A 15128-nucleotide genomic window follows, 5' to 3' on the forward strand; every position below is an offset into this window, starting at 1 on the left:
CCCCAAGTTGGTTTTTGGTACTTTCTGTGGGAAGAAGAGACTCCAAGAGCAGGAATGGAGCTGTTCCTCATGGAACAGCTGCTGAGAATGGAGAGTTCCTCGTGGCAAAGCTCTGCTCACAGACTGGGCTTGCCATGTTCTTTTTCCTTCTGTCAGGCTTCTCTGTGGGAGATAGTAACTCCCAAAGCTGACATGAAGGTGGTTGTTATATGAATAAATGTTGTGATTACAGATGTTAAATTGTTTGAAAGTAAAGAGTATTTTCACATTCTGCTTTGAAGAGATTTTGAGGGAAGAGGTGACCTGTCTGACAAGGAAGGATTGTCCCCTTGCAGGTATAAACAGGAAAAGTTACTCTTGTCCTGGAGTTGGAAGGTGAAAAGAATTTGACAACTCAGTGGCAGGAACTTTTTTTTTACATTATTCAGAAAACCAAATCTTTTTAGGTAATTTCTAAGATTTTGCACCTTGTCTCTTTTTTTTCTTTCTCCATAGTAGAGACTCCAGAATTTCAGTTGGAACAAAATTTCAGTTTTGCACATTCTTTCTTCACTTTGTTTTTTATAGATCTTTTTCTTGTGGTTGTTTTCCTGGTTGTACAGCTGAAAAGACAAAACCCCTTTGGTTTGTGCCTCAGTGTCTTTTCATTTCCTGTTTACACAGGTTGGAAAAAGTGGAAACATTCCAGCTGGTACCACAGTGGACACAAAAATCACCCACCCCTCAGAGTTTGACTTCTACCTGTGTAGTCATGCTGGGATTCAGGTAAGACATTTTGTGTGGCACGGTAACTTTAACTGTTAATGTTTGTACTAGAGCTTCTTTATCTGATGGCTTTTTGTCAGATCTGAGGTTTGCAAGATGAAAGTGCATTTCAGTGTGATCATTTCCTTTCAGGGGTGAAATTTTGAGAAACACAGTCCTATCAGAAAAGGGGAAGGGTTTATTTTGATAGGCAGCAAGGAAGGAGGATCTTTGCCTTTTAAAGGAAAAACTAGCTGAAATGCGTAGACCTGCTGCCTGTGGCTCTTGAGGAAGCAGCTGTTCTGCTGCAGTTCCCAGCAGAGGTGGAAGTTCAGGAGATGTTTGGGAGTGCTGATGAGCTGTGTGGTCTGGCTCCAGGGAACAAGCAGACCTTCTCACTACCACGTGCTCTGGGATGACAATCGCTTCTCGTCGGACGAGCTGCAGATCCTCACCTACCAGCTGTGCCACACGTACGTGCGCTGCACGCGCTCCGTCTCCATCCCCGCGCCGGCGTACTACGCGCACCTGGTGGCCTTCAGAGCCAGGTACCATCTGGTGGATAAAGAGCACGATAGGTGAGTTCAGAGTTTTGCATTTCTGCAGAGTTGAAAGGCAGTGGGCTTGTTAATTCTGGGATCAGTGGTGTCCTCAGCTGTTTGAGGGTGAATTTGCTCTCACCACTGAATTATGCTGCTGAAACAAAGCAGAAGTTGTTCCTGTAGGTGCTGTTTTCTGTTTCAGAACCTCGGTGGTGCTTTAAGGGTAATTAATGTTTGACCATTCTGTTCAGAAGAAACTAATGATAAAGAAACATGTGCAAGGAGAGGCAGATTAAACAGGGTTTCTCTTTCCCCCCCAACCTGTTGGTTTTTGTTTTCCCCTCCCCTTCTCTTTCAGTGCTGAAGGAAGCCACACTTCTGGCCAGAGCAACGGCAGAGACCACCAAGCACTTGCTAAGGCAGTCCAGGTGCACCAGGACACGCTGCGCACGATGTACTTTGCCTGACGTGGTTCAATGCTCAGCGGCTCCGGACAAGGCAGAGTTGGATTCACAGCAGACCAGCTGCACTTAGACCAAGAGATGCCCCACCCCAGGGACAGCCAGCAATGAGTGATGCATCTTTATTCCTTTCTTTCCCATTTGCAAGGAAGCCTTCCGTCCAGAATTTCAGACTTGATCACAAACTGCGTTCTTGTACCAAACCCCACTGTTGTCAGAAATGTGGTTTGCCAAAAATCTCTGAGCTGCTTGGTATAAAACAGACCCAGATTTATAATTAAATCAAGAGCTGCAATCTCAGGGCTTAGGGAAGAAAAACAAAAAAACCAAACCAACAACCCAACCCACAAAACTCCTCATTCAGTTTGCTGTTCATTGAGTTGCTTTTGATAATTTGAAAAGATCTAATTCATACTAAGGTTTGATGAGCTAAAACACTTTGAATAAGCTTTTAGTACAAAGGAAAGCAAAGCATTTTTTTGAGTATTTATGAAGCCTTGATTATTCTAGATGCATTTACAAAATTTTTATTTTCAAAATAAGAGCGTGACAAAATTCTGGTTTCTAACTGTCTTATAAAGATTATTCTCAGATTATTCTCTGTGTGTCTAAGGACAATTGTATTTTCTGAAGCTTGTTCTTGAATGTTTTTTATTGTGCTGCATTTTGAAATGTTTTTCATAGACTAAAGATAAATTAAAAAAAAAAGAAAAATAGTAAACCTGTACCTAAGCTTTTAATAGCTCCAGTTAGATTGGCAGAAGAAAATGTGCCATTTAAAAAGAATTTGTAAAGATTTTTTTTTAAAATCATACTGACAGCTAACTTTAGGATTTGTCATACCGGACTGTGACACTTACTTTCCAAAGTCTCTAAAGAATACGGGTCTGTGGTGATAAATACAGTACAATCCTTTTTCACTGTTGTTTGAGTTAATGTAAATTTTATATATGTTTCACAGTATTAATGTGATAGACTAGATGCTATTATTTATTTTTATTTACTAAGGAGTGCTCATTATACTTCTGTTAACATATCAAGAATGCTTTGAACTTAGAAAGTAAAATCCTTTTTGTGGGGACATTACTCTTCAAATGCAAAAAAAAAAATTGCAATTGATGTGGTGAGAGGAGAGAGATGCAGCCAGTGTCTGTTGTAGCTTGGGATTTGCAGAAAGGCTTTTTCAATGTGCACACAACACAGCAGGTTTTACCTCTGTGGTTCAGACGCACACAAGACCAACATCCTACATTCATTCAAGACAAAACAATTGTATTTTATTTATATGTTGAGTAGTGGTGAAGCAGGAGCTCTGCTAGAGGAGAGTGGCTCGCTGGAAGTTGGGCAGAAGTCAGAGAATCTATGCAGTAAAGATAAAAATTAGGAAACTGAAGTTTACTTAGGGAGGGAGGTGAAACTCTCTTCATTATGCATAAGATCTGTAGGAAACGTGAGAGTTTTGCCATTCTCTTAGGAGAAGCTTTAATCAAAACTGATAATTATGAGACAGATGCTTCTGTTAGTTTGCACACTGGATTCATAAAAACCATAACACACATGTAAACCATTGCACTAATGACAATGCCACGAGCAGGTTTAGGAGAAAATGGAAAAAGCCCAGGAATGTTGTTTATGCTGACTTGATCTTGTTTGTTTTTCCATGGGATAACTGAAATAAGATGCTGAGAGGCAGGCTGGAAAACCTTCATTCTCCTCCACTGATGGATTTTGCTTTGTCTTTTCCCTTTTCTCCCAGAAGCTGCTCAGTCTCTGTTTGGACACTTTTACCTCTGGCCACTGGGATGGGCAAGTAGCTTTAACCCATGCAGAGCTCTGGGCCACAGAGCAGGTCAGCTGCAACCAGGTGGTGTTGGATAAGCTAGAAAATGCCCAACCTTTGCTGCATAAAGACTTTTAGGTACATAATTCCAGTTCAGATCTTCACCTTGTAGCAGTGTGTCGGTTGTCGGTGTTTTGTAGGTGAAATGTAAAACCTGTTAATGGAATAATCATATTTGTACTGTTCTAATTGGGTAATTAGGCTGCTGGCTCAGAGTGTCTTCTTGGTCATAGTTCTATAAATTCAGATTTCTGTAAATTTGAAGCAAATCCTAGGTAGCATTGTCTGTCTTGCTGTGTGCCAGCGAGGTTGTACCTACCTCCCCTCAAGTACCCCTAAGCTGCAGATCCTCCCCGTGGTGGGTGTGTTGCACTTCTCTGTGTTTCCTTCAGAGCTTTCCTATTTCAGTGAAGATATTCATTTGGCAGAGTTTTATATGAGAATTATTTTTATATTAATTCTTCTTATCAAATAGGATAAAGATCATCCATTTTAAGACATCATTTAACTTATTTGCTGTCTGTTATGCAGAGACCTCTTGGATGTGAAATTCATCCCCCTCTTTCCATACAGATCTGCGACAATGGAATTGTACAGGTGGTCAGATGGGGTGAGAAGGGCAGGATTTGTCTTGACCTCAAATCTCATTTCTGAAGCAGCATGGGACTGCACTGCATCCTATTTAAGATGTTTCTTGTGTGAGAAAAGGAGTTTTAGGCAGGCCCTTAATCTGAGAGTAGCTGTTGTTTGTGCATCCTCTTGGAATGAGCAGAAATTATGTAGCTTTCCTTCCCTAAATATGAAGAACTTGGGATGTTTATGTGCATTTCAGGACATTTTTACCTTTTACAGATCTTTCTAAGCCTCTAATACTGCTAATTTTTATGCCTTGTGATTGGCAGAAAGACTCCACAACTGATAAAGTGGTAAAGTAGGTCTGTATTTATTTGGTGATGGGCAAATTAATTTCTAACCCTCATGTCTCACTTGTGTCTCCCTCCTTTTCCCTCCCATCAGTGGTGAATTAGAAAATAATTTAAAGCATTAAAAAAAAATACTGATTAGGTATATACTTTGTAAAGTACAGCATGCTGGCAGTCCAGCACCTCTCTTTCTGGGAATATTTTTAACATAAATATTCAAGAATGTCTCCTGTCCAAAAAAACCTGCGGCAAACACATAAAATCCTATAATTATTTTTTATTCTGTACCTCCCACATGTCTGGTACAGAACAGCAACATCTCAGGTCAGCACAAAGCTCAAGTCTCAGTCTCCCCCAGGTTGCTGGTGGAGAAGTGCCAGCTGAGGTCAGAGCTCTGAGTCTGGGTTATTGTGCAGGTCAGGTCAGCAATAACCAAATTTTTGCCACCCTCGGGCACTTGGAGCATTTTCCAGCCCGTCCAAAGGAGTCCCACTGCACAGCCCCCCAAAAACAGCATCAGCAAGTGTGAAATGTTTCTCTTGGGAGGTGACAAGTACTATCAGAAGACACAAAGTACTTAAAAGTTTGTCTTTTTTTTCCTGATGTGCAAAATCTAATGCAACAGTGAGGTTTGCTTGGTGGTGGAGATTTCAGCTGCGGTGCTGTAATGAGTCCACTCCATCTGTTCCAGCCCCCAGGAAACAACTGAGCTGATCCTCAGGAGCAAATGTCCTGTTGGGAAATGCTGGAAGGAGGTGGATTTGTCTCTGCCTTTATGTGGCATTTAAGACAGCCCTATGCAATTTAACACGTGTGTGTGTATGCACTGATGTACAGAGTGAGGTCACTTGTTTTATTAGAGCTCCGTATTTTGGCTTGGCTTGCTTTAGAATATTTGACTTTGTGAATTACAATCAACGATCTTCCATGTTCCAGAGGCTTTGGCACAGGAATTCCCTTGTTTCTTGATCTGTCAGGTAACAAATACCTTTGATCTCCATCCAGGCCCCCAGGCAGTGTTCCCTGATTGTAAAATCAAAAAGGTTGTGAAGGCTTGGCTTTAATTCTGCCTCTCTCAATAACTCCTGCAGCCTTTGTTGTAACAGTCTTGTACTTGTTTTGGATCATTTTTGTAACATAAGACGAGGTTTTTCCACAAGGATTATCAAATTAAAACTTGTGGAGGGTAGGTGTGAGGAGTTTAGGGGTTTTTTTCTGAAAAGATTGAAGTTTCTAAGATGATTCTAAGTTTTTCTTTCTGACTAAAGTTGTTCGTGTATGTGCCCAAAGGCTTTAGATTAAATAGCAGACTCAGTCAAATAAGCATCTCTGGTGGCATAAATAACCCATAAGGGACTTTTTTTTTTGTTTAATATATCTTTTACTCATTAACTAAAGGAATGTAAGAAGAGTTCTCAGTATTTTTCACACTTGAGACCAGTGTAATTAAACTCACTTGTTTTCGTATATTTTTAATACTCTTCTCCTACCATAGTATCTCTCTGTGTGGCTTTCCCCATTGCTAATGCAGGGCAGTCTTTTGTTTTTTACTTTTATATTCCATTTGGTCACATGCTTCTTGATGCACACATGCCATCCTTCTTAAGGAAAACTTCAAGTAGAAGGTAATTGCACTGATTTTTGGGTTTTCTAAACTCCCTTTTTACTGTAAGATTTTTTTTTTTGCATCTGCTGTAGCTGTTCGAAAATACTGTAAATAGTGCTCTGTACAGCAAGTACTGAAATGCTGGGAATACCATTCCTTGTTCTGTTTTCCAGAATACTGCCATGTTTTCCAGTGTTGAGATGGGAGCTTTGGGGTTAAATGCTGTTATACTTTGTGTGCATTATGGTATCAATCCAGGAAGGGCACAGTTGCTGTATCACAGTGGAAATAGTTAGGGCTTGTCTGAATTTGTAAAACATTTCTTCCTTCTCTCCTCTGTGCACATTTCTCCCAGACCACAGAGATGCAGTTTTTCAGCTCTCACTGTGCTCATTGTCTGTACAAGGTTCAAATGCCAATTTTGGTATCAGTTTGATGATTGATGACATTAATGTAATATTAGGATTATCAGATGTAGCTCTCACAGGTTTTCCTTGCTTGTCTGATTCTTGTGTTGTAGAAGCAGAATCAGTGGATGTGGCAGAATTTAGTGGAATGACAGGGATTTGGGATCCAGTTATGATGTCTTGCTGTCTGTCCCTGCATGGTGTGGGATTGGGCAGAGGATGTTTCAGTGCTCTGAGCTAAGGAATGGTGTCACCTCTGGCTGCCCATGCATCTCCCATCCATGGATCTCCCATCCATCCATCAGCAATTGCCTTTTGCTTCCAGAACCCTCAGGGACAGGACAGACCCCAACTCCAGCCCCATTGTCTGACGTTAGGATGCAAACCAGCAAGTTCTGCCTTCTGTTTCTGAGGGTTAATGACTGGAAGGATGCATTTCTGAGAGGGTTTAATCCAAATTGTACAGGAAGGGGGTGCTGTGTGTGCTTGGTGTGGCACGGAATCTGTTTAATCCCATTTAGTGTTTCAGTTGCTTTGTCAGAGTCGTTTCTTTGAAGTGTTAATTTGAATGTAATTGCTTGGCCAAATCACTACAAAAGTGAGTTTGTGGGAATCTTTAGTTACAAAGCAGGTGCAGTTCAAGGCTACCTCCTGTATTCCTTCATGGAAGAATTAATTGAAGTGAACCTCCCACTAGGCAGCCAAAATGCTCCCAGAGGGACTGGATTTGTCCTGGTCTGTTCCTTACTGGGCAGTGCCATACTGTGATCCTGGGTGGCTTATCAGCCTTCCCTCTGTCTTCCACAGGCATCCCTGGGTATTGAGAGGGCACCAGAGCTGGCAAATGGCACATCTGGCACATCTGCTTCTGGTCAGGGTCACTCCACAGCAGCCGCTCCCTCTGTGACCTGTCCCTTCACTTGAGTTTCTATACTGTTATTTTCCAAATGAAAAATGTTTCTGTACTTTACCTGTTGGCCAGAAAATGTCAGGTTTCCTCTGCAAATGACATGAAGGTGCTTGAAATATATTTTGAGTCTGAGGCAAAAAATATGTATTGGATTGTTTTTTTAATGTGTTTTTTAGGTAAGGTGATGTGCGACTGTAAGAATGAAAATACTTTATTCCCTGCTCAGAAAATTATAGACTTTAAAATGTGGGGGAAAAAACCCAAACCAAAACACCAAAAAACAACCCCAAACCTGAGTATGTTCATCTTGGGACTGTTTGGTGTTAGTTCTGTGCAAAGCCTTGGCCAAAACTCAACCTTGACATCAGTGCACATGGACTGAGGGTACTTTAAGTGACCTGAAATGAAACTGTAGAAAACTGTGTTAATACATCGTGTTTTGTTTACAATTATTCCAAACAAGCTTCCTCATCTCAGAACAAACCACTCTGCTGACAGAAATACCTGTTGGAGCACAGTCTGCTGGTGTGATTTCATAGCAGTGTTAAAGTTGATTTTTATTTACAAGTAACTGGGCTTTCTGCTGTGGATTTGGCCTGTCAGAGTGAGTTTCCTGGGATTCTCTGCTCCCTGCAATTTCCTTCCTTTAATCTCTGGGTCTTGACACTAATGAAGCTCACCCATGGCAGGAGGATTGCTTATGTCCTGATTTTCTGGAACCCAGATTTTGCAAGTGACTGAATAAACCATTCTGAACCAGCTCATTAATAACTGAATGTGGTAAAATCCTGTCAGTTTGGTTCAGTTCTCAGTCATGATTTAACAAAGGCCCCCCAAAAGTGTGAAGTGCAGGGTAAATGGCTGCTTTGGAGAAGATGTTTCACTACATTGTGCACTGCAGATCGTGGACACTATTGCTGGCAGCACTTGCATCGTGCAGAGATGCTGAACAGCTCCTCTGTCCTTGATGGGAGCAGAGTTTTGTGTTGCCCAGACAAGGCAGGCCTGGGATCATCAGGAAGTTTAGGGAGTGAAGAGCTCCCTGCTGGGTGTTGCTCATGCCCTAGAGAAGAGAAACACTGGGTACCCCAAGCCTTGGGGCAATGAGAGAGGAAGTGAGGGGAGACATTTCCTTCAAGATTGCCAGTTTAAGCATTTGTTAAGGTGACAAATACTTTTCCTTCTGGCTTCTTTGCAAGTGCCCCTCAGGAATCCTCCACCCTGCACCCATCTGCTGGCCCCATCCCAGAAGGGGAAGGTTGGCAGGGAGCTCCCCAAGTTGATCTGTGGTGTCAGGGAGCTCTGACTTGGTTGGGGCTGGGCCAGGGGCGCTGCTGGATCTGATCCCTCTGGAGGAACGAGAGCTTGGCAGGAGTTAATTGTGGGAGTTCTGCATGTGACAGCCCTACAAACCCACAGCACCAGATGCAGGCTGTGGCTGCTCCTTCCTCCCACCTAAATATCTCCCAGAAAAGCAGTTCCTTTGGATTTGTCCATGCCCTGCCTCAGCAGATCCATGGTAAACCTACCTGTGGCTGCTCTTCCACCAACCACCCAACCTCCCAGTGTGGTTTGAGGAGCCCTGGGTTGCATGGCACTTCTGTATCAGAGGGAATAATCCTTTCCACAGGATTCTCAGGAGTGCACAGGTTCTAGATGTATTTTTTCCCCCACATTTTGAATGTGCTGTTGAACCATGGACTTTAACGTTGTTTTTTTTTTTCCTCCCTTCTTTAAGCACAACTAAACCACCTGCTGGAACAGCTGCTCTCTGCTTATCAGCAGGGATTGAAAATACTGTCTGACCTGGAAAAAAGCCTTGGAGTTGTCCCGAAAATATAAATTTAAACTTTTCTGGTCATTTTATGGGGGTTTTTTTGAGTGTGCTTGGCAAGCATGAATGGTGACCAGGTTGTCACCAAGCTTGGGAATCTCTAATCCCCTGGCTGGTGCTGTTTGTGTTTGCTTTGTTAGGTTAGATTTCCTGTCAGAAAAGAAAATATAATGTGGACTCTTTTCTGTATTTGTCAGCTTTTCCTGGTTTTAAAGCCATGAATAGAGGAAGCTTTGGTCGTGCTGGTTTTTGTGAAATTGCACATTTTTGCCTGATATGTACTTGATTCAAAGCAGATCCTGTCTGGGCTTTATGGGCACCCCAAAAGCTCAGCTGCTGGGGGTTGGATCAGACCTCTCCTGTACCAACATGACATGCAGTGAATTTTGTTTCTAGATTTCACCAAAGTTAGGTCTTCAACTGTGAGGTGTTCAAACCTCACTGTTTTGTAGCACTGTTTCTATGCTATTAAAAAGTAAGGATTTGACCCAAAGTCTGTCATTCCTGATAGATTTTCTCATGAAACTTAACGACTGAGCCCTTCAATTGCTCATCTCATTTACAAATGACAGCTTCATAATTGCATTTTAAAGAAAATAAGAGAAAAAACTCCCAAAAAACCCATCAAAAAAAAACATTAAGGAGTAAGCTTTAGATTTATCTTGGAAAATCAAATTTTCAATGACGTGCAATGAGGAATTACATCTGGTGAAGTTCTGTGCCATCCTGAAGAGTGTTACCACTTCCTTTCTGTAATTTGTTGGTAAAGTTTAGTAGATTTTTTAGATCTGTGTGTGTGCACACGTGTGTGTGACAGGACAGGGGACATTGTATAGGCTGTCTGTAAAAGATCAGAGGCAGTATGTGGCTGGAAATAACAAGCACAATTTCCCTGGCTTTTGCAGTATTTTATTGTACAATCACAAAGATTTCAACATTCAGGGCAGATGGTAAGTAAAGATCCAGCCCCAGATTTCTGTGCAGCAGAGTGGTTGACTTGATCTTGGGAGGGCAAGATGGAAAACAGAATGTATTGATTAAATCTATTTTTTTTTTGCTTTAATTTTGGTACATTGCAAAATTAACTGACTTTATCTCTTAAGGTTTTAATCTTGTAATAGTTTCAAAAATTATTTTAAAATTATTTTTTATAAAATAACTGAAAAAAAAAGAACCAAAAATCAATCCAGAAGCTTCATTTTGTGAATATTCCTTCCAATCAAAATGTTTTTGTGACCATTTAAAGTTTTTTTTTTGTTGTGTGTTCTTTTTTTTTTTTTTTTGAGGAAAAAAGAAAGATGATGTTAAGGTTGTTCCAAGTGGTACTAAATGTGTGTTGAGTAGTTGTTTGTGTCTTGCATCTCTGTGGAACTTCGTGCTTGCAGTATAGAAATGACTGGTGCTGGCTGGGTGGGAGTAGCACTTGTGATGCAAAACCAGGCCCAGAATTTCCCTCAGCTGACTCTGAAGGGCATCCCTGGCACTGCAGGGTTTGCCATGGAGGTTGTGGCATCACTTGGCAGTGCTGGGGGGTCACGGGCTGGAATTCATCCATTGCTTCTCTCGCTGCCCTAGGTGAGCACTTGTGTGATGCTGTGTGGCCACGCCACTTTAAACTAAGCCTTAACTAAATGGTAAATGTGTCAGATTCCTCTCTCAGAGTATGCAAAATACTGTTTAAGGACAGGAGGATGTTCCTGTAGAGCTTCAGTGTTAGTAAAGGCAGAAACAAGGGACACCTGTAGCTGTCTGTACTGTGATGCCTCTTTGGGTGCTGGCTGTCTCGGGCATTCCTCTGGCAGCTGACCCCAAACAGGCTTTCCCAAATCCCAGCTTTTTATTGTCCTTGTTGTCAGACCTATTCTTCTCCCTTCCCCTGCCAGCAAATCTCTGCCTGAAGGAGGATTGTGATTTAACACTTCATATTTTACATCCCAAAAAAAGCCATTCTTGAATTCCGTGCTTGCTTTCGGGTAGGTGCCATTGCTTCCACTTCTTATGACTGACATAGGATCCTTAAAACATTTTCAATAGAGGCAAAGAAAAAAAAAGTGTTGGGGACCCAGCTTGCTTTTATTTTATTTTTTTTTCCAATTTGGATCTACCTCATGTAACCAGTTGGGTGCTAATTCCTCAAATTGTCAAGGAGATTTGGCAAAGGCGACCAAACCGACCCCATCCACGGCCCAAACCCTCGGGTTTCTTGGTCTGAAACAACAATCTTGGATTTGAATTCTATTCTTTGTGCCTTTGAGTTTGTTTTCCCCAGTGCACAACAATCAAAACTCATCTTCCTGATTAAAAACAGCAGATGATTTTTAACCGCGCCACAAAAAACTGAAGCAAAAAGTGTAGCAAGTTGTAAAATCGAGTATCACAGCTGATCTTGGCAAAGAGAAATACCCAATAATGAAGGTTTAGGAAATGTTTAATCCTAACCCCAGATCTCTACATCTGTGTCTCTATATATGCACATAGCACACAACTTTGTGTGTGTGTATATATAAATATAAAATGAAGGGATACACATGTAAGAGTGAGGGAATAAAACATCATTGACCTTTCCACAGTTTTGTATGTAACAGTTTACAACGATGTGTAAGTTTTTTCTACTGTGTGAACCTTTTTTACTCAAAAATAATTCCTTTTTGGAAAGCTTTAAGTTGTGATATGCTATCATTTTTTGAAGTTTAAAAATTTTTTTAAAAATCTACTATTTACCAGTACCTACTACAGAGGGGAAAATCTTTGCTGTAAAATTGTATTTAGTTTAAATATTAAAAGAAAAAAAAAATCTGTATATGGGATTGTAAGAGTGCATTCCATCATGGCAGGACTTCCCAGCTGTTTCCTAGGGCTTTCTGTTGCAGAGAGACTCAAGCAAAAGGAAAATGCCTCTGTTCAGTGTTTTTATAAAACTGCTCCATCAGGTCTAGACTTAAGCTATATTTTCTAAAGCCTAATCATCCTTTAATATGCTGCAGATAAATGATCAGCATGGTTGCACTTTCTCAGTAATAATGTTTGCCCTGCAATTGGCTCGTGATAAGGACTTTAGTTTTTTAACAAAACCAATCGTACTTTGGGCAGAAGGTAATATTTATATAGGTACCTCAAGATTAAAAAAAAAAGAGCCTGAATATGCTGCATTTTGTTTCTTTAACATTTTTCATGTAGCATTTGTTTGCTTTTCTGGTTTTGTAGGAGATAACTTAGCTACCTGTTTGCTTTGGGGGACCCCAGTAGTGTTTTAGCCGTTGTTTTCTCTGGATCTCGCAGAATGTAGTATCCTGCCTTGGGATCATGCAGGAGTTTGGGGTGGGATGTGCCCTGCAGTGTGTACACATAGGGAGGGGGACCATGGAAATTTGCTTTATAGACTTCAGAAAAGGAGGAAAAGGATACTATATTCCTAAAACAGACAATACATGTTCCTAATTCTTGATTATGGATTGTGGGGGTTTTGTGGCTCGTTCTGCTTTCTTAACTCTTTTCTCAAATCCGAGTGTGGAAAGGAGCAGTTGATTAATGGGAGCACACAGTGACCAAACCTGCCCCACTGGTGGGTGTTTTGGGGGTGATTCCCCAAATCCATGGGTAAGAGCAGTGCCCCACGTTGGAGCAGGACCCTCCTGCTCTCTGCCTGCTCCCTACTGCAGGTCCACCCTCTACTCCTTCATTTCTGAGTCAGTGAAAATCTAAAAATGTGCAGAGATGGGGAATTTTTTTTGAGAACTGTTGAAGGAAGCTTCAAAGGCTGTGAAACTGAGCATTTATTGTCATGTTTTTAAGCTTAGGTGGGTCCTTTTCCAAGTTTGTTTTACAGCTTGCAAGGTAAAATAGTTTGCACTACTTTTGCAATAAACTCATGAAAAACCTAACAGGTTCTGTTCTGGTTTCTTACTGTATATATACAACTAATACTAAAGATTTAGCATAGTGTTTTTCACCTCAAAACATAAGACTTGTAACAAGCTCAGAATGCTGTAATTCCTGACAAAATAATGATGTGAATGATATTTTATAAAGTTATTTTGTATGGTGTCGATTTTGTTTTGCCTCATAGTATGTCAATAAAATAAAATTCCTCATCTTTACAAGATATTGTTTGATGTATTTTCATTTAATATTTGGCTGTTTTCTGCAGTTACTTGTGCACTGTGACTCTGCCAAAATCTCTGGTCCATTGCCCTCCCTTGCATTTCTGCCCTTGTTTGTGTTTGGATGTTTCCCTGTGCTTCCACCCTCTCCGTGCCCAGCCAGAGACAATCCGTGCTGCTTTAACTGCTTACAAGTTATAATCTTGAAATTGTTTTTGGAAGATGAACATTTTGGAAACCACATGTCTGCAATTCTTTTTTTTTTTTTTTTTTTCTTTTTGAGTGAATCCCTACAGTGATCACTTTTTAAATGAAGAAAATGTAGCACCTGGTGGTGACTATAAAGCATCCAACAGAATTGCAAGGATGCCAAGGAGCTTCCTTTGGGAGCCCAACCCTGCAAACACAGATTGGTTTTTCTCAGTAATAAGAAATACTCTCAGAGCTGTCTCTTCCTTTTATGTTTTCCCTTGTGTTTTGAAACACCACTTTGAATTGGACGAGGTTTTGCTCTGTGTCAGGCTCTTGGGGAAAACAAATAACCGTTCACTGGTTTGATGGCAACAAGCTTTGGCAGCTGCAGGGCCTTGGAGAGGGCTGTGGCAAATTTTGGCAGCTCTGAAGTCCCCATCGAGGATTCTGGCTGAATGAATCCAGAAGGGTGTGCACATTCTTCTGGGCTCAGGAATTCACAGAATATGTTCATGGTCCCACAGGAAACTTCTAAGAGGGATGAAATGTGGTGATTTACACTTAGTAACCATAGTTCTTCAGTCATTTTAACAAGTTTAGTAAATTTCATGTCCTTTGAGCAGCATTGGCTGGGTAGGGAAGGGTCTCACAAGCTGGTGTTGTGGGGGGAAGAAGACAGAAATGAGTCTGTAATAATAATAATGAATCCAAAAGTGTCCCCTGGCCTGTGTTCCACTGCCTAAAATCCCTCAACGCCTTAAACAGGTCAAGATACCTGGTCACTTTTGAGGAAGTTCCTGTTAAATGATGCAGTTTGCACAAAGGGAGGAAACAGGATGAAAAAACTCAAGGGCTGAGGTACAGACTCGAGGTCACTGAAAAGTTGCTGTGATGGGCAAAACAGATATGACTGGAGGGAAAATTATATAATTTACTGAACAAATTAGGTGGACCTTTTCCCAGTCCCTTCTCCCCCTCCCTCTCCTGCCTCCTCTCCCCAGGGTGCAGGGGTGGGGATGGGGCTGTGGTCAGAGCCCTGCCAGAGCTGTTTCAGGATGTTCCTCTCTTTGGTTGTGACCCATCCATGGTTCAGGTATTTGCTTGTTGCCCTCATCCCTGTTTCTGCCAGAGATTCACTGTGCAATTTTGTGCTGGTGGCTTTTTTTGCTTCCCAAAAAACTGGCAGCCCCTCCCCTCAAACAGCATTCCACACTCAATTTTCCACACAGCTCCATGCACTTTTAATAATATTAAAAAAAAAAAGCACAAACCAACTCTTGGAACAATAGTTTAGTTCTGCCTTTACCCATTTGGGAATTTCCCCAGGGATCCAGCCCCACTCAGCACTCACTGCAGAATTCCTGGTACAATATGATTTTCATTTATGGCAATTTATTTCAGGAACATTTTTTACAGTGCAGCATCCTCTGATCTGGTAAAATAGCAGGAGCATTTCTGCTGTGGCTCAGTAGCTCTGCCCTGAGCTAGTCCCTGACCCTACCTGCCTAAGCTCCATTTGGCTTTCTTAGAATATGGAATGTGCTGGATTGTGGATATGCTGGAGCTCCC

The 15128-nt window shown here is 41.4% G+C and overlaps 1 protein-coding gene across 2 annotated transcripts in view; it reads left to right on the forward strand.

The window, feature by feature from the left end:
- The window catches only part of AGO2 (argonaute RISC catalytic component 2), a 55692-nt gene extending 42323 nt beyond the window's left edge, over positions 1–13369 (forward strand). For both annotated transcript variants that reach the window (XM_068180134.1, XM_068180143.1), the window contains exons 17-19: positions 664–765; positions 1123–1322; positions 1645–13369. In XM_068180134.1, the coding sequence (XP_068036235.1) occupies positions 664–765; positions 1123–1322; positions 1645–1753 (411 nt within the window). In that variant the 3' untranslated portion in view covers positions 1754–13369. The remainder of the gene's footprint in view (positions 1–663; positions 766–1122; positions 1323–1644) is intronic.
- The last annotated feature ends 1759 nt before the right edge of the window (positions 13370–15128 follow it).

Source organism: Anomalospiza imberbis, chromosome 1, assembly GCF_031753505.1.
Source record: "Anomalospiza imberbis isolate Cuckoo-Finch-1a 21T00152 chromosome 1, ASM3175350v1, whole genome shotgun sequence".
Taxonomy (NCBI): Eukaryota; Metazoa; Chordata; class Aves; order Passeriformes; family Viduidae; genus Anomalospiza; species Anomalospiza imberbis.